This window comes from Primulina tabacum, chromosome 9, assembly GCF_025594145.1.
Source record: "Primulina tabacum isolate GXHZ01 chromosome 9, ASM2559414v2, whole genome shotgun sequence".
In the NCBI taxonomy this organism is placed as follows: domain Eukaryota; kingdom Viridiplantae; phylum Streptophyta; class Magnoliopsida; order Lamiales; family Gesneriaceae; genus Primulina; species Primulina tabacum.
In genome coordinates, this window is record NC_134558.1 from 27,552,628 (window position 1) to 27,580,609 (window position 27,982).

The 27,982-nt window shown below is 33.0% G+C and overlaps 2 protein-coding genes across 2 annotated transcripts; both read left to right on the top strand.

Annotated features, from left to right (window-relative positions):
* The first annotated feature begins 5,214 nt into the window (after window positions 1–5,214).
* On the top strand, window positions 5,215–6,645 carry LOC142504348 (uncharacterized). Its single transcript, XM_075617227.1, has 2 exons — window positions 5,215–5,662; window positions 6,470–6,645. Exons 1-2 carry the CDS (start codon window positions 5,215–5,217, stop codon window positions 6,643–6,645), a joined length of 624 nt encoding a protein of 207 aa, XP_075473342.1.
* Window positions 6,646–25,395: 18,750 nt separating this feature from the next.
* LOC142504350 (uncharacterized) lies at window positions 25,396–26,946 on the top strand. Its single transcript, XM_075617228.1, has 7 exons — window positions 25,396–25,470; window positions 25,544–25,806; window positions 25,875–26,078; window positions 26,154–26,246; window positions 26,537–26,644; window positions 26,717–26,802; window positions 26,901–26,946. Exons 1-7 carry the CDS (start codon window positions 25,434–25,436, stop codon window positions 26,944–26,946), a joined length of 837 nt encoding a protein of 278 aa, XP_075473343.1. The 5' UTR covers window positions 25,396–25,433.
* The last annotated feature ends 1,036 nt before the right edge of the window (window positions 26,947–27,982 follow it).

Here is a 27,982-nt window from a genome sequence, read left to right on the forward strand (position 1 = left end):
TTTAAAAAAATTTATAAATATATTTATATTTGATTATATATGTTGTTTAGATTTTAAAGTTGATAAATATATTTTATTAATTATATATAAATTATATATATATAAGATTTTTATAATTTAAAATATTTTTTAAATATATTATATTATTATTTTATAAGATATAAGTGTTTTTCAATCCGACTGTCTGGTTGAATGGTCAGATCGATTGACCGATATTTATAAAGTAGGCTTGTTCAATCATCGATGCGATTACGAAAATATTGGTTTAAATATAAGATGCCAAGCTCATAATACTTTAATGCAATGTTTCAATTGGTATATATTAATAAGTTGATAATTTATTTATTTTCATTTTTACTTTGTCGTATTATTTATTCATCCTTGAATTTATTTATCGTACATCAATCAAATCATTAATTGTTTATATTATATCAATCAAATAATTAGATTTAAATTACAATATTAATTTTAATAAATAGAATTATTAATATTTTGTAATTATTGAAAAGACAAAATAACAATGTATCATCTTATCTCAAATTTAATCAATCAAATCAATTAAATAATTTTTTATTATATTAGATTATTTACCCCAACATTAATATCATATTTTTAACTTTTTAAACGGTGTCTAATAGTGATGGTAAAGTAGGTAATACCAATGTCTTTAGGGGTAAATATGTGTAGTTATTTATATCTATGGGAACTATATCCCTACTCAAACATAGCAAATACATTTTCACTACACAAAGACTAAAATGCAATTAAAAATAGGATTTTTCCTCGAGTTCTCCCTTCATAAAAATTATTACATGTGCCCCAAGTGTGTAATTACTTTATATGACAATTATTATGTTAAATAATTTTTTTGTGTAGGTTAGAATCTAAACTAATTAATAGATTAACATTGAATCAATTAATAATATCATATATATATATATATATATATATATCACATTTAAAAGTTTAAAACATTTTTTTGCCACATTAATGACCTATATGAGTATATATTTGTCCAATAAAAAATAAAACAAAAAAATGTGTCTATGGTTGATTTAAGTAAACCCTGACTACATATACGATTAGACCTGGCCAATGGTCATGGTAAACGGTCCGATTAATCGGGTCAATGGGTTTGACCCAAAACCGTGACCAGAAACATCTTAAGGCAGTTCGGTCATGGTTTACGGGTGTAAAACCCGTTGACCAGTCGGGTTGGATGTGTTTGACCTGGCTGGTCGATCAATTTTTGTTATATTTATTGATCAAGTGACCGTTGAAGATCTACTGCCACATGTGACCGTATTGATCAAGTGACCGTTGAAGATCTACTGCCACATGTGACCATATAACGATCTTTTTATTTAAAAAAATCGTTTGAAATCATTTGCCACGATTTTGTGGCTGTTGATCAATGACGTGGCCGTTGTGCAATGGTCGACCAGCTGGTCGGCCCAGATCGACAGGTGACCCGGCTGGTTGACCATTTCACAATTTGTTTATTTTTTTGTTCGAAATTTTTTATGTAAATCCCCTTCATATTTTTCACATAATTTTCTCTCAATCTCAAATTCTCGATTGTTTCTTGATTATCAAAATATTAAGTCTCAATTATTTGTTTATTGTCACTTGTTGATTTATTTTCATAATTACTTCAATTTCATTTTATACAAATGGTCGGATCCGGATCAAGTCGTAGGGGTGGCAAAGGAAAGGGAAAGGACATCACGCCACCCAGGTTTGAGCAGCGCGAGTTTCCTTCATTCAATGTCGATGAATATGATATTGATTTTTCCGATGATGGACATAAAGAACGTGAACAATAGGCTCAACAAAAAGTGGTATTGGAGGAGCTGAAAAACCTGAGTTGTGGATTTCTGAAATTGAATATCTCTTGGATTTGATCGAGTATCTGCATGAGCGTCGTCTGAAGTTAGCTATTCATCAGTTGAGGGACTGTGCTAAGATGTGGTGTTCTACTACTTTGATTACTCTAGATGCTCAAAGAATTGTTCCATTGGGATATCTTTAAGTTGAAGTTTCTGGAGACTTATTGTCATCCGTCATTCTATAGTTCTAAGACCTCCGAATTCCATATTCTGAAATAGGGAGATAATTCAGTTGAAGAAATATGTTGATACTTTTTATGTTATGTTGATGTATGCTCCTCATGTTGCTGCTAGTCAGGTAGTTGTTGTTGAAAGTTTTGTTGAAGGATTGAATGAACATTTTCATCATTTTGTCTATAATGGGAAACCAATGAATTTTTCTAAGGCACTGGAATTAGCTAAGAGAGCTGATGCTAGTTTGAAAAGAAGTGATAACTGAGTTTCTACTTAACACCATCAGTTTGGAAGCCAAAGTTTCAATCCATCTGGTTCTGCATCACTTTGCCCCAAAGTGAAGTAATTTAAGAAATCTGGTTCTAGCTCTTCAAGTTTTAAGAATCGTAGTTGACATCGTTATATTGGACATTTTTATGATCATTGTGGGGGTACACATTACAGTAATCATTGTGTTGGAGTACAGGGAGTTTGAAATATTTGTGGCAGACAAGGTCACTTTGTAGAGTTTGTCTCAACCACACATGAAAACAGTTTAAGCAATTGATGGAGTATGCAATAACATAATTTCAGCAACATCTCACTCTTCTCATAATTTTAGCATACCCTTGCATCAGTTCAAAGGTTGTGGTGGTCATCCACAGAATCAACCACTTGTTCATGTCTTTTCTTTGACTCAGGATGAAGCTCAGGCAGCTCCAGGTAATGTTATTACCCGTAAATGTACTTTATGTGGATTTACAACACGAGTACTATTTGATATTGAAGCATCTCATTCTTTTGTTTCTCATACATTTGTCGATTCGCATGATCTATGCACCACTAGCATGAATTCCAATTTATCTGTTGCTACTCCGATAAGAAAATGATTATCACTGATAATGTGGTGTTTAATGCAGTGTTGTTTCATGATGCTAATGTGTTGTATCTAAATCTCACAGTCCTACCCATTCATGATTTCGATTGTATTGTTGGTATGGATATTCTGACCGCTAATAGAACTACTATTGACTGTAATCGAGGAATAGTTCTTTTTTACCTAATCTTGCTCCTAAATGGAATTTATATGGCCATGGTTCTCAACCCAAAATTCCTTTGATCTCTTCTGATACGAATCTGATCAGACATGGCATGCTAATGGTGGGAAGGAGATTCGAGGAAGCATTGCATGGATTCATAAGCAATCAAGAGGAGCTTGCAAGCAAGGTTCCAAACATCAAAGGAGTCGTGATGCATATGAGTGAGCTTGAAGGCTATATGAATGCTATTAAGTGTGGAGCAATGTGGATGGACTAGCGCCACAAGGCTTGAATAGCGCCAAGGATCAAGCGCCGCAGCGCCTAGGCGCTACATAATTCGAAGTTGTAGCGCCTAGGCGCTACAGACAGGCGCCTAGGTGCTACATCTACCGTAGCGTCAGCGCCTAGGCGTTACTTGACCAGCGCTGCAGTGCAGATTTTAGATATGAAATCCTAGATTGAGATTTTGTTGTATTTATTTTATATAAACATTGTATACACGAATTATAGACGATTAACATTGACTTTTAATACAATTGATTGATTTTTCTCTCATATTCAAAGTTTGGCTTTGTATACACTTTTGTGTATTTCTCAAATCAAACTTATCAAAGTTTAACACTTTGTAGCATTTGTCGATTGTTCTTCACTCGGGTTGTCAAATACGAGTTCTTTGAAGGTTCATTTGTTGCTAGGATTTTCGTAGTTTAGAGGTGAATATCACAAACCGTTACTTGTTTCAGAAAGATCGAGAAAACACAACGTTCTTTGTTTCATCGAATCGAGGGCGTGACTCCATTTTTGAGCGCGATTGCTTTTCGTGATTGAAGAATCGCATCATATTCTATTGAAATGACTTGTTTGTTAGATTCGGTTAACGAAGTTATCTGGTCTATATTGTTGATCTTTCAAAATATGAGCGACATATATTTGATAATCCAATTGTCTGTGAATTTCCTAACGTATTTACGAAAAAAATTCTTGGCTTTCCACCAGAGCGAGAAGTCAAATTTAATATCGAATTGATGCTAGGAACTGAACCCATATCTCAACCAACGTACCTCTTAGCTCATATTGATTTGAAAGAATTGAAAGATCAATTACAAGAGTTGTTGAGTAAATGTTATATACATCCGAGTTCTTAACCTTGGGGTGTGCCTGTTTTATTTGTCAAGAAGAAAGATGGTTCGATGAGGACGTGCATTGACTACGACAATTAAATAAGTCTGTTGTTAAGAATAAATATCCATTTCTTAATATTGATGATTCAATCAATTGCAAGGTAATTTGGTATATTCTAATATTGATCTTCATTCCGAATACCACCAAGTACGAGTTAAACAAGAAGATGTTTCAAAAATAGCTTTTAGCACAAGATATGAGCATTTTGAATTTCTGGTTATGACTTTTTCGTTTGACCAATACTGCTGGTGTGTTCATGGACTTGATGAATCGTGTGTTTGAAAAATATCTTTATCGATTTGTGATATATTTCATTGACGATATTATTTTTTATTCAATAATTTTACGAATTCTTCAGAATAAGCAGTTGTATGTCAAGTTGTCCAAGTGTGAATTCTAGTTATATAGAATTGTCGTTTTAGGCCATGTTATCTTTTAGCATGGTATTTCTGTTGATTCAACTAAAGTGGAAGTAGTTTTGAACTGGGCAAGACCGATTAACGTTCCAGAAATTTGAAGTTCATAGGTTTAGTTGGTTATTACCATAGATTTATTGAAAATTTATCAGATATTGTTAAACATATTGCTCAATTGACTCGAAATAAATCAGATATTCATTTGGTATGATGAATGTCAAGTTTTGTTGAACTGAAGAAGAGATTTACTTCTGCACTAGTTCTCACCATTCCAAGTAATTCAGGAGGATTTGTTGTTTGCACGGATGCATCAAATCGAGGTTTTGGTTGTTTTATGATGCAATAAAACCGAGTTATAGCATATGGTCCTCGTCAATTGAAAACACATGAATCTAGATATTCATCCATGACTTGGAATTGGCTGCTATTGTCTTTGCACTCAATATTTGGAGACATTAACTCTTTGGCGAGCAATTTGTAATTTATTTAGATAATAAAAATTTGAAGTTTCTTTTCTCTCAATGAGATGTGAATATGATACAGAGGTTTCAGATGGATCTTTTAAAAGATTATGATAGTGAGATCCAATACCATCCAAGAAAAGTGAACATCATTGCTGATACTTTAAGTTGTAAAACTTCTGATATTAATTTATCCTCTATTCATGTTTCTCAGTGGCGTGAGGATATCTGCACTTCTGGTTTGGATTTTAAAATTCAAGGAAATGTTATTTGTGTGTCTCAGATTTCTATTGAACTAAAGTTGATTCAGATTGTCAAATCAGCTCAAAAAATCGGTGATCAAGTTCAGAAATCTTATGAGTTAGTGTCTCAAGAACATCAATCTAGATTCACAATTCATTCAGATGATTCTCTTTGTTTGAATGGAAGATTTGTTGTTCCTGATATTGCTTACTTTCATAAAACCAATGTTAAAGAAGCTCATTGTACTCGTTATAGTATCCACCATGGAGTAGGAAAATGTATCTTATTCTAAGACCTTAGTCTAGGTAGAAGAACATGAAAAGGATGTGACTAGAGTTTGTATCTTGTTGTATAGTTTGTCAGCAAGTCAAGGAAGAATGTATAAGACCAGGAAGATTGTTGCACAGTCTTGAAGTACCTCAGTGAAACTAGGAGCATGTGGCTATGAATTTTGTCACTCACTCGCCTCATACAACTCATCACTTCGATACCATTTTGGTAGTCGTCGATAGATTGTCTAAATCGGCTCATTTTATTCCGTATGAAAGAACTATATGTATAATAAAATGGCTTTGTACATAGTGAATGTAGTTAGACCACATGAAGTTCTAGTTGCAGTAATCTCAAATCGTGATCCTCGATTCAGTTCAAATGTTCGGACTAGTTTCCAAAAAGAAAAGGGTACACGACTGGCGATGAGTACCGTTTACCATCCTCAGATAGATGGTCAAATAGAGCGTACAATCCAGATACTCGAGGATTTACTTCGAGCCATAGCTATGGATTTCAAGGAAATTTGGCAGGAAGCTTTACCATTAATGGAAATTTTTTATAATAACAATTTTCAAGTGATTATTCGTATGGTTCCTTTCAAGGCTTTGTATGGTCGAAGATGTCGATCACCTCTATGTTAAGATGAGTTTGGTGAAAATCAATTGACTGGAACTGAGATTGTTCATGAAATGCACAACAAAATTCAGTTGATTCGTCATAGAATGAAAGCTGTCATAATCATCAAGCTTGTTATGTTAGTAAACATCGTCGACGTTGGAGTCAGTGCTGCTTTTCAACATTATGGGCTCTAGACATCGACCTTCTGGTCAATACTGTTTTGCCATCATTACGGGCTTTGGAAGTCGGCTTTTGGGTCGGTGCTGCTTTGCCATTATTACGGGCTTTGGGCGTTGGCTTTAGGGTCGGTGCTGCTCTACCAAACCTGGATCCTTGTATGCTTGATCAAGCGACTATGAATGTTAACTGAAGGAAATTTTCTGAGCCACATTTCATAAAATTTGTTTTTGAAGATTTTAATTTGAGGATATGAGGTTGAGGAAGTTTTTAAAAAAATGTTGATAATTTGACTGTTATGTTGGTTTATAAAAATATGATGTGAGGAAAAATATATTTTTATATGTTAAAGTCTGAGGAAAAATGTTTAATACATGTCTCATTTTATTATATGATACTTATTATTTCCGAAGATTTCTTGGGCATCTAGGCTCAATAATTTTCGTCAATGCATGTGAGGATAACTGAGTTGGTGCTGGTTGGCATGGACGAGCGGTTCATGGTGGAAGACATTTATCCGAGCTATTCTAGTATTTCAACATCTAAATTTGAATTTATGAATTTTTAAATTTTTGAAATAATGTTTTTAAGTGAAAGACTATTTTAATATGTGATGGAGATGTCAGATGGTTAACTTATTGGTGAATTGTTTTTATTATTTTAGATGATGACTTTGAATAATTTTATTTTATAGTTTATGAGGTTATTTTATATATTAAAGATTGTTGATTTTTAGTAGCTAGTTTGACTCAGCATTGTTCAAAAAAATTTGCGCGTATGTACTTTCTTAAAAAAAAAATCAGGGTGTTACCGCCTACAAGAACTGTAAGTTATGGTTAGTGTATAGTACAATCCATTCAATTCATATATCTCAATCGAATCTGTAATTATTGGTATATCAAGATTTGCAAATGAATTCGACAAAGATGTGATATATTTTTTAGCAATAATGGTGACATGGTATGTATAATTGAGAAAACACCTTTCCAAAATGCACATGTCTTAATCTGGCCAGAGATTCATGCACTATTAACTCATCATATCACATAGGATATCTTCACCGATAGGAAAATGGTGAATCTCTGACTACAATGTGTTGGCTCTTATGTATTTCGAAACTGCACACAACCTTGTCACCCGATGACCCTCATTGGAGTCGGTAAACAGATCAAAGTGCATGCTAGTATGTATAGTTTCTACATTGTCTTGGGTCAAATGACTAATGATATACAACCATAACCGCGGATTATTCTACTCAATAAGTGATAACAACATGGACAGTCCGAAGGAGGATTGTCAGTGCATCATCATGTGATCACACATATGTATTAATGGATATCTTCATGCCTTTACAATGAAACATGATATTTATATCACAGATGCTAGTTTCAATCTCAAGCAAATCATTATTTTAAACGGCTGATTCGACTAGGAACCTGTTTAGAATATACGATACATTTCCTAATAAGTATCGTGATCTTACGTTGAGAGACAGATCTCATCGTACCTTTTGCATATTCAAGGAGTTTATCTATATTATTTACATGAGTATACAGATAAAGTAAATATCATAATTGGATAAAATCGTAAAATATTATTAAAATAAAGGCTGTTTTTACATAAAAATCAATAAAACTCAAACCACAAGTTGGCTCATTGGACACCTACTCTAACGCAACCCACAAATGAACTCCAAGATACATGTATAGAAAAGGACTCATGGTGCATTGTTAGCAATATTGAGCCGAAGCAGAATCGGTTGGAATCATACTGACAAGATGATTAAATCCAATAACGAGGGATGTAAGGTAAATATTGTTTGTGATTAATATAGCTTGAGTAATTGTTGGGTTATTTTAGTGGTTATTTCCGATCCATTAACTCATAGGATTTAGTTTTATACGTGTTGGAACTTTATTTTGGTTATTTACGTTTTACCTTATCGTTATGTGTTCATGTATGGTGGAAGTCCTTTGCCTTTTTCTCCAAGCATGGTTGTTTTCATATGTGATATCGATGCTGAGAATGTTGTGAAACTTGGTCACATTTGAGCTTTAAGTTGCATCTTTAGCTTTAATAGTTAGATTATGTGTCTCAGTAGTGTCGGCAATTAATTTTTATGAGGGGGTTGGCAGTTGATTGGTGATTGGTGGTTGTCTTTATGACAGCCACGATACGCGTATGGAGGGAGCTCTATAAATAGAGCTCCTCTCCCCCTCATTCTATCATCCAAAAGTTCCTTCAGCTCTTCTCTTGAGCATCTCTTCTTCTTTGAGTGTATAATTCTATAATATTTGTGAGGTGTTTTGTTCTCCTGTATTAAGAGAGTGTGTGTTCTATTTGGAAACACAGTGAGTGAGTTGTCATCATAAAATATTATAGTGGAAATTTTTTCATCTTGCCCGTGTTTTTACCCTAATAATTTTTAGGGGTTTTCCGCGTAAATCTTGGTGTCGAGTTTATTATTTATTTTCGGGTTTTATTATCTCAAATTACGCACGTGGGACCAACAAATGGTATCAGAGCCTTGGTTTAAAATTTCTTAAAATTATGAGGATGCTTTGTGGTTGCAGCCTAGACTGACCTTCCACATCAGAAAAGTTTTTTTGAGATTTTTTTTATTAAAGCGAGATTATTTTGTCTAGTCTATTAAATTATTGTAGACATAATGGCGGGCAGGTACGAGATAGCAAAGTTCAACGGAAGTAATTTTATGCTGTGGAAAATAAAGATACAAGCAATTTTAAGAAAAGAGAATTGTTTGGAGGCTATTGGAGATATACCGATAGAAATTATGGACGATGGAAAGTGGAATGAGATGAATAATAATGTTGTTGCCAATTTACACTTGGCTATAGCAGACGAAGTATTGTCAAGTATCTCTGAGATAAAAACAGCAAAAGTTATCTGTGATACTCTGACAAAGATGTACGAGGTCAAGTCGCTACACAACATGATTTTCCTAAAGAGAAGGCTTTATACTCTTCGGATTATGGAATCCTCAGCGATGACCGACCATATCAATACACTAAACATCTATTTTCCCAACTCACTTCCATGGGGCATAAAATAGGGGAAAATGAACGTGTGGAGCTTCTACTTCAAAGTCTATCAGATTCATATGATCAACTTATCATCAACATAACCAACAATATTCTTATGGGCTTTCTAAAATTCGATGATGTCTTAACTGCGGTTCTCGGAGAAGAAAGTCGACGCAAGAATAAGGAAGACATGTTGGTAACTTCGAAGCAGGTAGAGGCTTTACCGATGATAAGAGGAAGATTTATAGACCGTGACTCCAGTGGGAGCCAAAGACGAGGTAGATCAAAGTCGAGAAGTAAAAAGAAAAATATTTACTGCTTTAAATGTGGCGGTAAAGGGAACTTACGAGTACAGAAAAAAGTTCTCAAGGAAATGTCGCCAGTACTTCAGGCAGTGGTGAAATATTATTCAACGAAGCAGCAACTGTTGCAGAAGGCAGATACAAATTTTGTGACACGTGGATTATGGATTCAGGAGCAACGTGGCACATGACGTCTCGAAGAAAATGGTTTGATCATTATGAACCAGTCTCAGGAGGATCTGTATCCATGGGAAATGATCATGCCTTGGAAATCGCTGGAGTCGGTACTATCAAAATTAAAATGTTTGATGGAACCATTCGCACCATACAGGAGGTACGACATGTGAAAGAACTGACGAAGAATCTTTTGTCCTTGGGGCAAGTGGATAATATCGGGTGCAAAACTCGTATAGAGAACGGGATCATGAAAATTGTGAAGGGTGCGCTTGTGGTTATGAACACACAAAGAAGCGGAACTAGCTGTTGCATCGATTGGTTCAGGAGAAGAATTAACAGTGTTATGGCATAGAAATCTCGGGCATATGTCAGAATGGGGGTTGAAAATTCTCTCAGAACGGAAGTTGCTGCCGGGTCTTACAAAGTGTCACTACCCTTTTGTGAGCATTATGTTACCAGTAAACAATACAGATTAAAGTTTGGCACTTCTACTGCCAGAAGCAAAAGTATACTGGAGCTGATTCATTCGGATGTTTGGCAAGCACCAGTTGTATCCCTAGGAGGAGCGAGATACTTTGTCTCGTTCATTGATGATTTCTCTAGGAGATGTTGGATGTATCCAATCAAAAAGAAATCAGATGTTTCCAAGTCTTCAAATATTTCAAAGCGTGGGTTGAACTTGATTCTAAAAAGAAAATCAAGTGTCTGAGGACTGACAATTGAGGATAATATACTAGTGACGAATTTGATGCTTATTGTCAACATGAGGGCATCAAAAGACAGTTTATGACGGCTTACACACCTCAACAGAATGGAGTGGCGGAGCGGATGAACAGGACCTTGTTGGATAAAACAAGAGCTATGTTGAAGACTGCAGGTCTAGACAAGTCATTTTGGGCCGAAACAGTCAAAACCGCTTGCTATATTATCAATCGTTCTCCTTCAGTGGCGATTGATCTGAAGACTTCGATGAAGATGTGGACTGGGAAGCCAACATATTATTTTCATTTGCATACATTTGAAAGTCCTGTGTATGTTCTGTACAATGAGCAAGAAAGATCGAAGTTGGATTCAAAATCCAGAAAATGTATCTTCTTGGATTATGCTGTGGAGTAAAGGGGTTTTGCTTATGGGATCCTACTGTTCACAAGCTTGTCATCAGCAGGAATGTTATCTTCGAGGAAGATAAAATAAAGTGAGACAAAGGCACATTGAATTCAGAAACTACTATATTTCAGGTGGAAAATAAGACGGATGAAGGTCAAGTTTCTTGTGAAGCAGTACCAGAGCACGAAAGACAAGAACATGTTGAGTCCGAGGTTTCCAATGTGAGGCAGTCAACTCGAGACAGAAGACCACCAGGTTGGCTTTTCAGATTATGTCACTGAAAGCAATATTTCATATTGTTTATTATCAGAGGATGGTGAGCCATCGAGTTTCCACGAGGCTACTCAAAGCTCAGATGTATCATTGTGGATGATAGCAATGCAAGAAGAATTGGAGACATTGGACAAGAATAAAACTTGGGATCTTGTTACACTACCAAGAGGAAGGAAAGCCATTGGAAACAGATGGGTCTATAAGATCAAGCGTGATGACAATAACCAAGTTGAGCGGTATCGTGCTAGATTGGTGGTAAAAGAGTATGCTCAGAAAGAAGACATTGACTTCAATGAGATATTTTCTCCTGTGGTTCGGCTTACAATAGTCAGAGTGGTGCTGGCATTGTGTGCGGTGTTTGACCTATATCTAAAACAACTAGATATAAAAACGGCATTTCTTAATGGAGATCTTGAAGAAGAAATCTATATGCTCCAGCCAAAAGGTTTTGCGGAAATAGGCAAAGAGAACTTGGTTTGCAGGTTGAAAAAATATATGTACGGTCTCAAACAGGCGCCGAGGTATTGGTACAAGAGATTTTATTCCTATATCATGAGCCTTGGATACAACAGACTGAGTGCAGACCCTTGTACGTATTTCAAGAGGTCTGGTGATGATTATATCATTTTGCTGTTATATGTGGACGACATGTTGGTAGCAGGCCCCAACAAAGATCAGGTCCAAGGATTGAAGGTACAATTGGCTAGGAAATTTGATATGAAGGACTTGGGACCAGCAAAAAAGATTCTAGGGATGCAAATTCACCGAGATAGAAGTAACAGAAAGATTTGGCTTTCGCAGAAAAATTATTTGAAAAAAGTCTTGCAACGCTTCAACATGCAAGATAGTAAGCCAACATCGACCCCTCTTCCTGTTAACTTCAAGTTATCCTCCGAGATGTGTCATAGCAGTGAAGCAGAGAGGATGTAGATGTCTCGAGTACCATATGCATCAGCAGTGGGAAGTTTGATGTACGCCATGATCTGTACAAGACCGGACATTGCTCAAGCAGTGGAGAGCAGTTAGTCGGTATATGGCGAATCCTGGATGAGGGCATTGGAGCACTCTCAAGAGGATCCTTAGATATATTAATGGTACCTCAAATGCTGCATTATGTTATGGAGGATCGGATTTTACACTCAGGGGCGATGTCGATTCAGATTATGCAGGTGATCCTGATAAGATGAAATCTACTACTGGTTATGTGTTTACACTTGCAAGGGGAGCAGTAAGATGGATTTCAAAACTGCAAACAGTTGTTGCGTTATCTACAACGGAGGTAGAATATATGACAGCTACTCAAGCTTGCAAGGAGGCAATATGGATTAAAAGGTTATTGGAGGAAATCGAGCACAAATAAGAGAAATTTTCTTTGTTTTTTTGACAATCAGAGTGCCTTGTACATTGTAAGGAATCCAGCTTTTCATTCCAGGACAAAACACATTGGAATCCAATTTCAATTTGTACGGGAAGTAGTAGAAGAAAGAAGTGTGGATATGCAGAAAATCCATACAAAAGACAACATAGCTGATTTTCTGACCAAGCCAGTGAACACTGATAAGTTTGATTGGTGTAGATCCTCAGGTGGTCTAGCAGAAACGTAAGCAGCAGGGAATGACGAGATTGAAAGGATGTGTGGATATGTGTTTGATTCTCAATCAAATCTCCAAATGGTAGAAATGTCGGCAATTAATTTTTATTGAGGGGATTGGCAGTTGATTGGTGATTGGTGGCTGTCTTTATGACAGCCACGATACGTGTATGAAGGGAGCTCTATAAATAGAGCTCCTCTCCCCCTCATTCTATCATCCCAAAGTTCCTTAAGCTCTTCTCTTGAGCATCTCTTCTTCTTTGAGTGTATAATTCTATGATATTTGTGAGGTGTTTTGTTCTCCTGTATTAAGAGAGTATGTGTTCTCTTTGGAAACACAGTGAGTGGGTTGTACACCATAAAATATTGTAGTGGAAATCTTTGAATCTTGCCCGTGATTTTTACCCTAATAATTTTTAGGGGTTTTCACGTAAATCTCGGTGCTCAGTTTATTATTTATTTTCGGATTTTATTATCTCAAATTATGCACATAGGACCAACAAGTAGAACTTATTGAATTTTGGTTGAGAAATATTTTTAGTGAGAAACTTGGCTTTTGTTTAGTGTTTTGTTTGATTCAAGTATGACACATATACTTGTGGATTTATTTTTGATATTTTTTAGAGTGACAATAATTTGCGTACAATGCAATTTAAAAAATATCATATTATAATGACTAGCGTAAAATTTTTGGACATAAACATTCAACCGGAGAACATGCAAAGAGTTTTACAGAAGTTATCCATGGTGTACTAAATATGGGTAAAACTGAGGTCGATGGGTACCGTTGAGGACAATATTAAACGAATCTCTATCTTACATCCAACTTCGACAGGTGCCACTACTAGTAAAAAATCACATTCCATGAAATGGAAGCACCAAATGCAAGGTGATGACATATTTGTGGAGACATTTAACAAGTTTACTAACATATTTGTGGGTTACGATACTTAGTTCCACTATATATATTTTGTGGTTGTTTTGATGTTTGCACTTTTATGTGTGCAATAATATGTCGATATGATTTGTCATGGTCTTCGTGTGTCTTTAATGCTATCTCAGATGAAGTTTATATGTGTTTGAATCTTGATGAGATGTATTGCTATGATATTTAAGAAAAAACTTATCAAGAAAATTTGAACAAGGGGTGACATAAAAAATATCCTAAAATTTATTTAAATATTAAATTTAGAAATTATTGAATGCATACATATTTTCTTCTTTATTTTAATTATTTTATCATTTTTTATTTCAGTATTCCAACCATCAATATAATATATGTGTGTCTCGATATTTAAAATGACAATTTAAGTTATCAACAAATTTGAACATTACCTTGGTTTAGAGATTATTAAATAAGACTTGTAATTTTGCATATTAGGTAAGGGTAATTTAGATATCACATTGCAATACATAAATTTAATCAATCTTGTTAAAATCCTACCAAACACAGTACATTTTATCATATAGCATAACTACTATTTTTTTATCATTTAAAAAATCCATTTTAAATTAAATTGTACATAAATAAAATGGCAATCTTAGATTTTAATATCTTGTGAAATGGATAATTTCTTCTGAAAGTATTGTTTTAGAAAAAGAACTAAGTTATTTAATGTTGGGTACAATAATTGTTCTTCTTGGAAGAGCGATTGAACCGTGGTGCTTGAACTGCTATGCGGTTTAAAAGATTTGAGTTACACCATTACCACCAGCTATAACTTTTGGTAAAACGGTAAGAATTCGGTCTAACAATTGGTATCAAAGCAAGGTCATGAGGTCAAGTCTTCCAAGAAGCATATTTCTATACTTCTTGGAGAGGGGGAAATGTTGGGTTAAGCGTACATGAGTGAAAGTAGTACTGAGATGAGTGACCTTCTGGTAAGTTCTCATGCGTCAAGCTACTGACGTTGTACCACTTGATTTAGTTGGCTAAATGGGCCGTAAAAGAGTGACATCAGATCTTAACAGATAATACTGTCTCTGCTGGGAAAAGGACCGACGGTAGGGAAATGGTAAGATTAATCTCTAAGGGATATGAGACAGCACCAGCAGAGAGACACGCACATCTTCAGACTCATAGGCCTAACAGCCGGACCCATTAGCACCCAAGTAGGTGCACTATGCGCTGCTATAAGTATAAAGAAATAAAGTTGCACTTTCGCTAACAACTATAACTTTTGGTAAAATGGCAAACGCTCGGTTCTACAATTGATATCAGAGACAATGTCACAGGTTCCATTCCCATTGATTGCAAGGAGTGCAATTATTGGGAGGGATATTATTGGGTACAATAATTGTCCTTGCTAGAAGAGAGATCGAACCGTGGTGCTTGAGCTGATCTGCGGTTTAAAAGATTTGAGTTTCACCATTACGAGTTATAACTTTTGGTAAAACGGTAAGCAATCGATCCTACATTAAACTTCTTAATAATTAATAATTTATGAAAATTTAAAAGTTTATTTATTTTGTTTGATGAAATACAATATAATAATCATAAAAACTCTTATGACATAATCTCACGAGTTAATTTTGTAAAATAAATCTTCAATCTAATCCAACCAATGAAAGTAATAATTATAATGTTTAAAGTAATATTTTTCGTTATAAAAATATCATTTTTTGTTAGTTACATTTTGAATAAATATTTTGTAATATATGCTGATTTGAGTGAAAATTATTATTTTTAATGTCAAAAGTTATTTTCTACTACACATATGAACCAGGTCTATCCTTCTAACAAGATAGAAATCCATAAAACCATTATGCAAAAGACATCTCATAATAATTAATTTACTCTCGGGACTGATAAGAAGTTAAATTTTAATAAAATCAATGAATATGAGAGCATGAAAAAGAAACAAAAGGGACAAAGAATCAAGGGTAAATTGCTCATAAATCCCTAAACCCAAACTCAACTTTACCCAAACTCCCTACACCTCAAAACCTTTCTTTAAACTCCCTAATACTTTAAAATGGACAAAAATACCCTTATTCCTATTTTAAGTTTAATTGATCCCCGCGCTTTCCCAAATGGTATCAGAGCCAAAGGATTGATTTATTTCAAACACAAATTTTATTTTTTAATAGTAACTAATTGTAAGAGAAGGAGAATTTCGAAAAAATTATGAATCCGAACTTAGGTTCGAGAAAAATAATTTACAAGAATTATTCCAATATTCTGGAATATACACAAGTTAATCTAACTATTGTTAGATATCAGAAGCAGAAAGGGAAGCAACAGCACCCTCAGGTAAACTCTCAGATAAACTTATGATTCAAGCAAATAAGTTTCTGGAGATAGTACCAGACTCCTCTAAGCTCTCTTTAGATCTTAGAGAGATCCAGAAAACAGTACAAAATTATGACAACATGCTATACTTTGTACCCCAACGAGTTGAAGAAATCCTTAAAACCCAGGAAGAAATTCTTGGAATATTAAAGGATATTCAAACAAGAATTCAGAAACTAAAACAACAATCAAGTTCTAGTAGAAGAACTTCAGGAAGTTGGTTACCACCATCATTTGGCACCGAACCTTTGTTACATCAACAAGGGAAGGCCAGAGTGGTGTAAAACCATTAATTGAAGAAGAAAAGATGATCAATCAATTTAAATCTGTCTCAGAAAAGAAATTTATCTGATGACAACTTTAGAAAGGATTGGTCTGGAGGATCTACAAGAGCTTGCGGAATCTTTCGCAAATCTCAAAGTGGTAGATCTAAATATGAACACAGCAGGAGGAGAAATACCTGCTATAACTCAAGAACCACCAAGGGAAAGTGTGGGATCTCAGAATGTAAACATGAGAGAATCTCAATCTGATTTCCATACTGGTGAAGAATCATACCCTGCGGGAACTAGGACAAGGAGAAATCAAATTCCCTTGCACCAAACACCCTACGGGAAGACTGTTTTAGATCCGATACATCCTTACTGGGTTATGCTTAACCTTGAAGTATTAGATTTCAAAAACAGAGAAGATCTCATAGATGACTGGACATCAGCTATGAGAATCGCAGCAGGAACACTTGATCTCAACAAAGAAGGATTCATTAAACTTTTAGAAATGAGTCTAATGGGATCAGTGAAAATTGCTTGGGACATGACTTCATTAGAAATGAAAGAGTCAGTCCTGGCTGGAGAATCTCTAAGCGAAATAGCCGGAAAAATGGCTACCCTATTTAAAGCACAATTTATAGGGGTAGATTATTTTAACAGTCAAGATACAGAGAAGAGAAAGAAATATACTCAAGCCCTGTATAGTCTTGAATTACACGATATATGTTTGGTAGATGAATACATTATGTTATTCACTAAATATCGATGGAATTCAGGAGTCGAGGAAGATATAGCTATGCAGCTTTTCTTCGCAAAGATGCCAAGTCCCTGGAGAGAAATGCTCATAAGGAAATACGTACCTGGAAATCCAGATATATTGGCAAGAAGAGCCTCTTTCCTTAAAGGAAAATTAGCAGAATGGTGTCACATGACAGCATTACAAAAGAATTACAAACGCTTAAGGGGTATCAACAAAAGAACTTATCTGTGTTGTAAAGAAAATGATCTTCCAACAATTATTGGAAGTAAACCACAGAAGCATAAGAGGAAAATTTTTAGGACTCATCCTTATGCTAGAAGTGGAAGAAGTTCTTGGAAGCCAAGAACTGTATGATCTAGACAAAAAGCCAGATCTTATAAATCTGGACAAAGAAGTGGACCATCAAGGAGTAGGATATCATCCCAAGCATCGAGTACATCTCGAAGCACTGGAAGAACACTCACGAAGAAAACTTTCAGAAGAGCTCACACTCGAGCCAATGAAAGTTTTAAGGATTGTAATTGCTGGACATGTGGAGCAAAAGGTCATATTTCGACCAATTGTCCAGAAAATGAAAAAAGAGGTATTCAACGCTTCGATCCTACCCCGGATATTGAAGAAGCAGTTTATTACCAAGATCTTATTCAAGTATACCGATTTGAGGACATTGCCTCAGATGAGAGTATATATGAAGAAGAAGAAGTTCTAAGTCAAGAAGGATCCGATGGAACAGAATCGGAATCTGACTGAGGACGAGGTGTTTCGACACGAAACACATGAAGATTTGTCTGGGTTTTTCAGTCAGACAACAATCTCTCATAATATGGTCCAAAGGATCATGAGAGAAAATCCTAGCCTACAGAGATATCAAGGATTCTCTGCAGGACAGGTAGAAAAGTTCTTAGGAAGTCTTGGCCTAAGGAACAGAAAGCATCATCTAATCTATAAAGTTTCTAGAAGGGAAATGGCAATCCCGATGGAACTTATAGGAAATAGAATGGAGATGCAGTTAATTCCTTCTGAAGAAATTAAGGAGGAATTACAAAAACTCAAGATAGAAGTAGCAAGAACTTTGTCCTGGATTCATATTGGAGCAATCCAGATTATGACACTACAAAAAAAAGTGTTTCTAGAAGTGGTTTTTGAGGAGCACTTCTAAAACCGCTCGTGCAAACTGAACAACAAAATCGGTTTTACTTAAACCGTTTCTATTTCCTTACTTTTAGGAGTGGTCTCATAACCGCTTTAGTTGCGCAATTTTTAGTACCGATTTGTATCAACCGCTGCTATAAATTGCTCTTATTGATTTAGCTATTAGGACCATTCTGGAAACTACTCTAATTGAATATTTTTAACAGCGGTTTAGTACCGATTTGTATCAATCGTTGCTATAAATTGCTCCTATTGATTTAGCTATTAGGACCATTCTGGAAACTACTCTAATTGAATATTTTTAACAGCGGTTTCACAAAACCGATGTTGTGGACCGCCCTTATAAGCTCTGTTTTTTTAGGATTGATTTGAAAATTGCACCTATTAAATACATTTAGTATTGGTCGTATAAATCGTTTCTATACATTGCTCTTATTGATATAACTATTAAGAGCATTCCGAAAATTGCTCATATTGAAGACATGTAACAGCGGTTTTCACATAACTTGTGTCATGGACCGCCCTTATAGCTCTGTTTTTTTAGGATTGATTTAAAAATTGCACCTATTAAATACATTTAGTATTGGTCGTATAAACCGTTTCTATACATTGCTCTTATTGATATAATTATTAAAAGCATTCCGGAAACTGCTCATATTGAAGATATCTAACCACGGTTTCACAGAACCGATGTCGTTGCCCGCTGTTATTGCTCTATTTTTTTAGGAATTGTACCTATTAAATACTTTTAGTATTGGTAGTATAAAACGCTTTTATAAATTGCTCTTATTGATATAACTTTTAGGAGCATTCCGGAAACTGCTCATATTGAAGACATGTAACAATGGTTTTCACAAAAACGTCGTCGTGGACCAGCTTTTATTGCTCTAGTTTTTAGGAGTGTTTCTAAAATATATATATATATTGAATACTTTTTAGCTTTTGTTTTATATACATATAGTGCAAACTGCTCTTGCTGATATAACTATTAGGAGAATTTTGTAAACTGCTCATATTATATATTTTTAGCATCGATTTTCTCAAACATGGTGATATGAACTGCTTTTGTAGCTCTATTTTATGATTAATTTGAAATTATACCTATTGAATATTTTTAGAACTTTTTTGTATAAATTGCTGCTACAAATTTCTCTTGTTAATATATATTACTATGAGCAGCATTCTGAAAAACTGCTCATACTGAATATATATTACTATGTATATACATTACATGTCAACGATACATAAAGAAACAAAATAAATAGGAAATATAACACAAAATAAAATTTAAAAAAAAACACACACAATCTCCTCAATGGGTGAGCTAAAAGCTCAATTTAATTGAAATAGTAGACCAGACCCAATTAAATCAGAAATTCTATTCGATTTAATCAATAGTTTGGTTATTTTTTTAAAAAAAAGTTATTGGTCAATTAGTTTATCAGTTTGGTATCTACTTTGAATTTAAAAAATCGGTTAAACTGAATGTAATTAAATCTTACAATTAAACTTTCCGTCCTCGCATTGGGTTACAAAAAGAGGCTTTGTTTGTATATGTTTTTGGTGTTTTCGGAGGTTTAATTTATTTTTAACGCGTTTTTGTTAAACATATCGGAAGTGACATATAGTGTACGATCGGACTCTTGCCACATGTCAATCACTTTATAGTAGACATCTGTCAATAATTACACTCGATAAAAATGCGGAATTTAAAGTTTTTGTCAATTTATCAAAAACTATGACTAATAGCCACGAATCTAACATTTTAAAATGCACTCATGGTCAAAACATCATGTTTTGATAACTGTTACTCAACAACGAATCTAACATTTTAAAATGCACTCATCGTTGAATTATTCGGGTTGCTATCGCTATCACATATCAAAATTTTTAGACTCTTATGATTCATAACTTTGGATACAGCAACGTACAATTGATCATGACTAAAAACAGAGTTCTTAAAAAAAAGTCCTACATGAGACAATGATTGCCCTGACTTTTGTTGATTATCATTGCATATGATACAATTAAAGAATACTGAACTGTCTTTGTTGAAATTTAAAAGGAAGCCTTAGATCAGAAGGTGTCAATGACATTCTTGGAATAAACAATTTATGACCTGCGTTACTTCCAGTAAGAATTTTTCCTTCCAAAACATGGTTTTCGAGCCTTGTCACGATCAATCTAGTGTCATTGGATAATCTAAGAGAATAATGTATGTTGGAGATAAAGTAATTTATTTAATTAAAAGAAATCATACCATTTGTAATATCATTTAACGTATATATTGATGTTGGAATCAGCATCTTGACTGAACCATGAAAACTAAATTGTTGAGATACGCTGACTCTCAAATCCATATTTTCTGTTTAAATATTTACAACAAAAATAATTAAAATAAATGGAACTAATTCTAAGAAAAACATTTATAATGATAACTCAAAGATAAATGTATTCAAGTATAAAAAAATAGTAATTGTTATTTAATATAAATTTATTTAAGATGATTATTAACAATAGCCTACTAACAACTCCATAATCAATTTTTGCCTTGAAGTAATTTAACTAACAAAATTTTCATGTTGAATATGTCAAATTTCATACATATATTTTAATTCTAAATATGTTAATTAACAATTTTTCCTTGTTTATATTATTTTGCATGAATAAAAAAAAATAAAAATGCTAGTTTATATTAAATTGACATACGATTATTTTTTAATCATCTATAATAATTCGAGAATTCTTGGTCTAAGATTAAAGTTAATATATTGAAGAGAAAATTGATTTTATACTATCATTGAAATAAATATATTAGATCTCAAAAATAAAATCAAATTAAAAATTAGTTCATCTAAAATATAGATGAAATTTTTTAATTATAATAACCTTACATCTATATATATGTGTCATTAATTTTAAATTAATAAAATAATTTCAGCGGAGTACAATTTTTGAAACATGTTTCAAATTTTCAGAATTCATATTGAAATTTTGAATAACAATTTGAATTTGATTTATAATTACCAGAATGAAATTTAATTTCTAGATTTGAAATTTGAAATGTAATTTAAATTGGTTTGTAATTCTTAGAAGAGATTCAATTTTCAAGCAGTTATACACACATACATTAATATACAGTCTAATAATGAATTAAATATATTTAGACATTTATAATAATATATATTACCACATTTTTCATTTATTTCTTTTTTTTAGAATGTCATTTAGGCGGGAACTTACTAAATGTAGCAACAACTCTGTTTATATATATATATATATATATATATATATATATATATATTGTTGAAAACCAGACTCTAAATTCTGGAGTTTGACAAGCTGATCAACCAACTGGTACGCGCGATTATATTCAGCAACTGGACTTAACAACTGAAATCAGCTGATCTAATAAAAAAACTGATCAGTTGATACATTCAGCCGTATGCTTTTAAACTGATCAACCAACTGATACGCGCGATTATATTCAGCAACTGGACTTAACAACTGAAATCAGCTGATCTAATAAAGAAAACTGATCAGTTGATACATTCAGCCGTATGCTTTTAAGCTAAGCATCCTTCAACTGAACATGTCTCGGAAAAGAACACTCAACCGAAAAAGAAACATAGAAGACTGCAACTGAATATGAAACGCCTCACTTCAATCAATACAGCTTAGAACAACGCATTACGGCTAAAGCAGTTAAGACGCCGCATTACAATAAATGAAGCAAACAAAAATGAAGTGGCAATCAACGGATACAAAGATTCAAATATATCTCAAGTTACCGTTGGAAGGGAAGCTTATAAATATGACAGAAGAACAACTAAAAAAAAAGAAGAGATCACTCTATTCAAAGCTTGTTGTTACTCTGCCAAAATCTTAGCTCACTCTTACTTGATTTATTCGTAGCAGTCAAGGCTACAATTTGAGCTCACTAGCACTTTGTAATAATCGTTAAATTCGATAGTGCTAAGATCAGTTACGCACTGAGAACATTTTGTGATACTAAGAGTTTCAGCTTTTGGCAGTGATAAGTCCAAACTGAAGTGGGTCAGTACAAATCTTGTATTCGATCAAAGTCTTTTAGTGGAAATCCTATCCTTGAGATAGAAGGGGTGACGTAGGAGTAATTGAAATCTCCGAACATCCAGAAACAATCCTTGTGTATTTTATTTTCGTATTCTATCTTTCAGTCAGTTACTTTCCGCAACTACTTTAGTTTAACTGATTGTAATTGACCAACAAGATTCCGAGAATCAGTTTTTCACCAAACTGAACTTAAAATTCGAAAATATCAGTTTTAATTGAGAGTGTTTATTCAACCCCCATTCTAAACACTCTTGATACGTTAATCGATCCTATCATATATATGTAATAAATTTATATTTTTTAGATCTTTTGTTTTATTTACTATATTTTATAAAATTAATAAGATATAAAATTTAGTAATATTATCTTTAATATCTATAAAATAGATATTAAATATCATCATCCAGATTATATTTAGTATCTATTTTATAGATATTAAAGATAATATTACTAAAATTTATATCTTATTAATTTTATAAAATATAGTAAATAAAACAAAAGATATATATATTATAAAATAGTAAATAAAACAAAAGATATATATATATGTAAATTAATAAGATATAAATTTTAGTAATATTATCATATCTATAAAATAGATATTAAATATAATCTGGATGATGATAAATAAAAAATTGAATCTTAAATTTGTAAGTGAATATAATAAATAGAAATGTTTTTTGTTGGAACTTGCATGAATTTTTCTGTGAAGAAAAAGAGTGGGGATTACGGATAAAAGAACGAGCATATATCTCTAGCAAACATGAAGATATGAAAAAGATAATATTACTAAAATTTATCAATAAGTTTTTTCAATACCTGTGAAATTGATCATCCCATTTGAGGCCAAGTGATCGGTGATATATCGATTTAGGGATCCATTTTGTATCTAGTATAAATTTAGAACAACTTTATTAATAATAACATTTGATAAAAATGTTTAAGTACTCAAAAATCATATATCAGTATTATATCTGAATTCAAATATCATATATTAGTAAGTACTGTATTTTTAATATTTTGTATTAATTTTCATCCGAAAATACAAATGTGTAATCAATATTAGTATTTGATATATATGTTTTTTGAGTATTTTGAGTACTCAAAAAACATATATTAATATCAGATCTGAAAAAATTAGTACTCAAATATCATATATTATTACTGTATTTTTAATGTTTTGTGTCGAATTTTATCTAAGAAAATAAATGTGGACGTAGAGAGTGCAAACATATTTTGTTGTAGATCAAATAGTTTAAATAAATAATTTTTTTGACAATGACTAACAGGAATTTTTTGTTTAGATTTAGAGAGTGCATAGTAATTTACTCTTAACTATTCAATTCAAATTGATTAATCAATTAAAAAGACTATTTATCTACTTAATTAAAAATATGACAATTAGCAATGACCAAGTGTGAGAGATTTGAAGGACTGAGTCAAATTACGTGTACTACAGAAAACAAATATTTTATGAAAATGATATAGTAAATCTATAAAAATCATTACTCAATATATAATCTGAAATTTTTGTAAGTTGATTAGATAATGATGTTGGTTTCTTTGATTTTTTTTATTTAACAGTATATTCAATTTCACAAATGTCAAAATTTTGGCGGTAGATCTTATAACATTTACCACCAAAATTTTCATTTAACCAATTGAATTATATTAAATAGGAAAATTTGTGCACACTTTCTTTGACAAAATATTTGACATTTTTAAAAATATTCGTTCGGGAGAAATATGTGAATGTAATAGCTCAAATCCTACTATAAATAATTTCAGTTGACTAAAAATCAATTGATTTTTTTTTATTTCCTTCTTGCTTGTCTTGATTCTTGTTCCACCGTCAAAATAATAAAAATATATATATTTAAATTACAAAAATCTCTCCACAAAAAGTTCCCTACTTTTTAAAAATTGTGGTGATAAAGATAATTCACCAAAGTTTCTCCAATTAAAAAAATTCTGAAAAGATAAACATCCATTTAAAATTTTAAAACACCTTAATCTGAAACATTTCCCTCCATATTAAAGTTTAAAGTGTGATAATATGAAAAGATAAACATCCAACTCTTTTATCAAATTCTCTCCTTCTTTCATCATTCACTTTTTCTACGCAAGATTGCTTTTTCTTTTGGCATTTGGAGGTAATTTATTTTCTTGTATGTGATTACTTCTTGCACTATCAAAATTGTAAAACCTTCCTTACATGGTTGTACGGTTTTCTTGAATCTTGATCAATTGAGAATTTTTAGATTAATGTAATTTGTTTCATACTTGGTTCGTCACGTGTATTTAGACACATGGGATTCTCAGTCAGATCCAATTTTTTAGAACGATCGAAGGCTATACAAATTTTCTTCTCCTTGAAATTTGAGTACGGTTTGCGGTGGGAGGATTGTATAGGAACTCTTGCATGGTGTTTGCATTGAATGTTTTTTTTATTAATTGAACCTCGATTTTGTTGGCAGTGTACCCCAATATTTGTTTTCTTTTCTTTTCCATCTAGAAATTAAGGTGACATGCCTCAGTTCTTGTTTCATACTTGGTTTTATAAATTTTTGTGTAAATATTTCATTTCTGAAAAATAAATATCAGTGAAATCAATTGCACTCAATTTTCGAGTGTCCTTCGGTGTGTGCGGTATGTGCATCTCCAAAGAAGTTTTTAATATAAAAAATTACCATTTTGTTAATTATATACATTTAATATTTATTTTGTGCGATTTTTTTCATTATTTTTCAGGTTTGATATTAAATATGACAAATAAAAGAATGCGAAAGTTGCTTCAGAATATAAGTGGACGATAGAGATGATACGGGTAATAGAGGACACGAAGATGAGCCCGACTCACAAATCACTTCATCAAATCCATTATTAGACCCACAAAACAATGCAACACAAATCAATACCATGGAGTCAAGACAAAACGAAGAGCATAATCGAGGAGGTTAAAAATATTTTTTCAGTATAAATTGTTGATTATGTTTATCACTTGAAAAAAATTTTGCATATTTTTTTAGGTCACAACGAGATCACACATTCATCCCAAAGCCCACGAAAGAAACGTGGGAAAACTATTATGAAGGATGTTCATTCTTTAGCACCCGGTGACCGTTTAGTAGCAACATTTAATGAAAGAGGTCAACCTTATGGAGAAATGCAGCCGACGCTTGCCAATTTTGTGGGCACCATTGCTCGTAATGGAAATGTTTTGCCCCTTGATTTTTCAGATTGGAGAAAAATGCCTAAGCGTTGCTTGGATGATGCATGGGAACGTTTAACAGTAAGTTGATAAATATTTTAATTCGTACTTAATTCAAAACATTATTATAACTTTTTCAATGTTCACAGGCAAGTTTTGATATCCTCGATCAACATAGAGCTAGTGTGATGCAGATGATGGGAGTTTCATGGAGGCGATGGAAGACCCAAGTTAAAGCTACTTCTTATGATCCAAATATTCCATTAAGGGAACTTGTGTCAATTCGCCCCATTCCCCATGACCTTACGCCAGAAGTATGGCAAACTTTGTGTCATTACTGGAAGTCTAATGAGGTTGTTCTTATTTTGATTGATTTATATATATATTTTTTTGTTATGGATAAATTTGATATAATTATATTTTTCCAGAGCACTTCAAGAATAAATCGAGAAAAAGGGAGTAAAAAAAGAGGGATACATGCACAAGGACGGACAAATATTGCATCTTTGGAATATAAGTTTGTAAGTATTAGATCATAAAATATCTTCACGAATATTTTCATACTATTGATTTATTATATTACATGTTTTTTTGTGTGTGTACTTTTGGCATGTATGGATTAGATATAAGGGAGCTATTGTTGAACATATGTGATTTAGGTAGTAAATTTTTTTAAGACATTTTCCATGCTTAGTATTTGAAAATATAATCAAGATTTTATTGTTGTGATGATATCATTCAATATAGATGAGTCTTGGGCTAATATAACTTTTGCATATTTAATCAAAAATTTTTTTTTTTCTATGTTTAGTTTCAAGAAAATGACAGAAAACCAACTCGTATTGAAATATTACATTTGAGTCGACAAAGTAAAAAGAAAGGAGGAGCTCTTGTTGATGATGAAGCAATACGAGTTGAGGTTATAATTGTTTCAACGCTTTGAAATAGCTTCTCAATATTTTTTATTTTATTGAAAAATTTTTTTTGTTAGGATTTACTAAATGATACGGTGCAGCGTCATCTCCAAGACAAGCCCGAAGGAACACAACCAACAGAAGTGCATGAGGATGCATTTCGGTTATTGTCTATTTACAATTTTATTTTGTTTTTAAAATATAATTATACATTGTACGATACTAATTATTTGTATATTTTCAGTGAAATATTTGGACTAGAGCATTCTGGTCGGGTTCGATGTCTAGGAGCCGGTGCATTGCCTAGCCAAGTTTGGCTAGAAGAAATGGAGCGGGTGAGACAGATACATGAACATCAACTCCAAAATTTTACAAGAGTCATTCAAAGTATGATAACTGGAAGTGCTGGAGGATCTCGTGGGCCAGAATTATTACCAACACACGTAGCCACATATTGAATAATAATGAATTGATTCTAGAGTACTTATATAAATGCATAGTATTAATTTAATTTTTTTTCTAGATGGCAGCTATCATGGCAGATATTATGCAGCAACAGACAAAAACTCCACAAAATGCACATGAAAGTCGCAGATCTCCATCAATGTCAGAGTCGAATAGTGATTAGAAGAAATTTGAAAAACATTTTTATTTTATCCATTGAATTTGAAATATTTTGGGTTATTTTATATTAGAAATTGGAAGTATTATTGATATTTTGTGTGGATAATAGTGTTTTTTATTAATTAATGATAACATTCATTTTGTGGATTGAAATATTAAATATGAATTTTTTTATTGTTTATTTGATGAATATTTATTTATCTATTTTTTTTGTTTGATGAATTGTTTGCGAAATAATGTATATTTGTTTTAAATAAAATACAGTAAAAGAGTAAATTATTGTTAAATTGGATTTGGGAGCAATTCCAAATAATTTTATTAAAATCATTTTAAAATATCGGCTCAAACATTGCTTCTATATCTTTTGTTTTACGAACGATTTGAAAACTACTCTCATATCGACAATGTATAGGAACGGAGGAAAACCATTCTTATTGCCAACTGTGTCCAAAGCGGTTTGACACCGGTCCTATATTTCTTGCTCCTGTATCGATGCCATATAGGAGTGATTTGCAACCGCTCTTAAAGTTGTGATATGCACGACGTGTATGATCGGTGTCAAACCGCTCTTCAGTTGCCACCATCAATGGCGGTTGCAAAGCACTCTTATATTGATGGCGTGTAGGAACGGTGAATGACCGTTCTTACACCTCACTCTTTTTAGAATGCTTTGAAGGGGCTCCTAAATGCAGAGCTACGGGAGCGGTCCAAAACCGTTG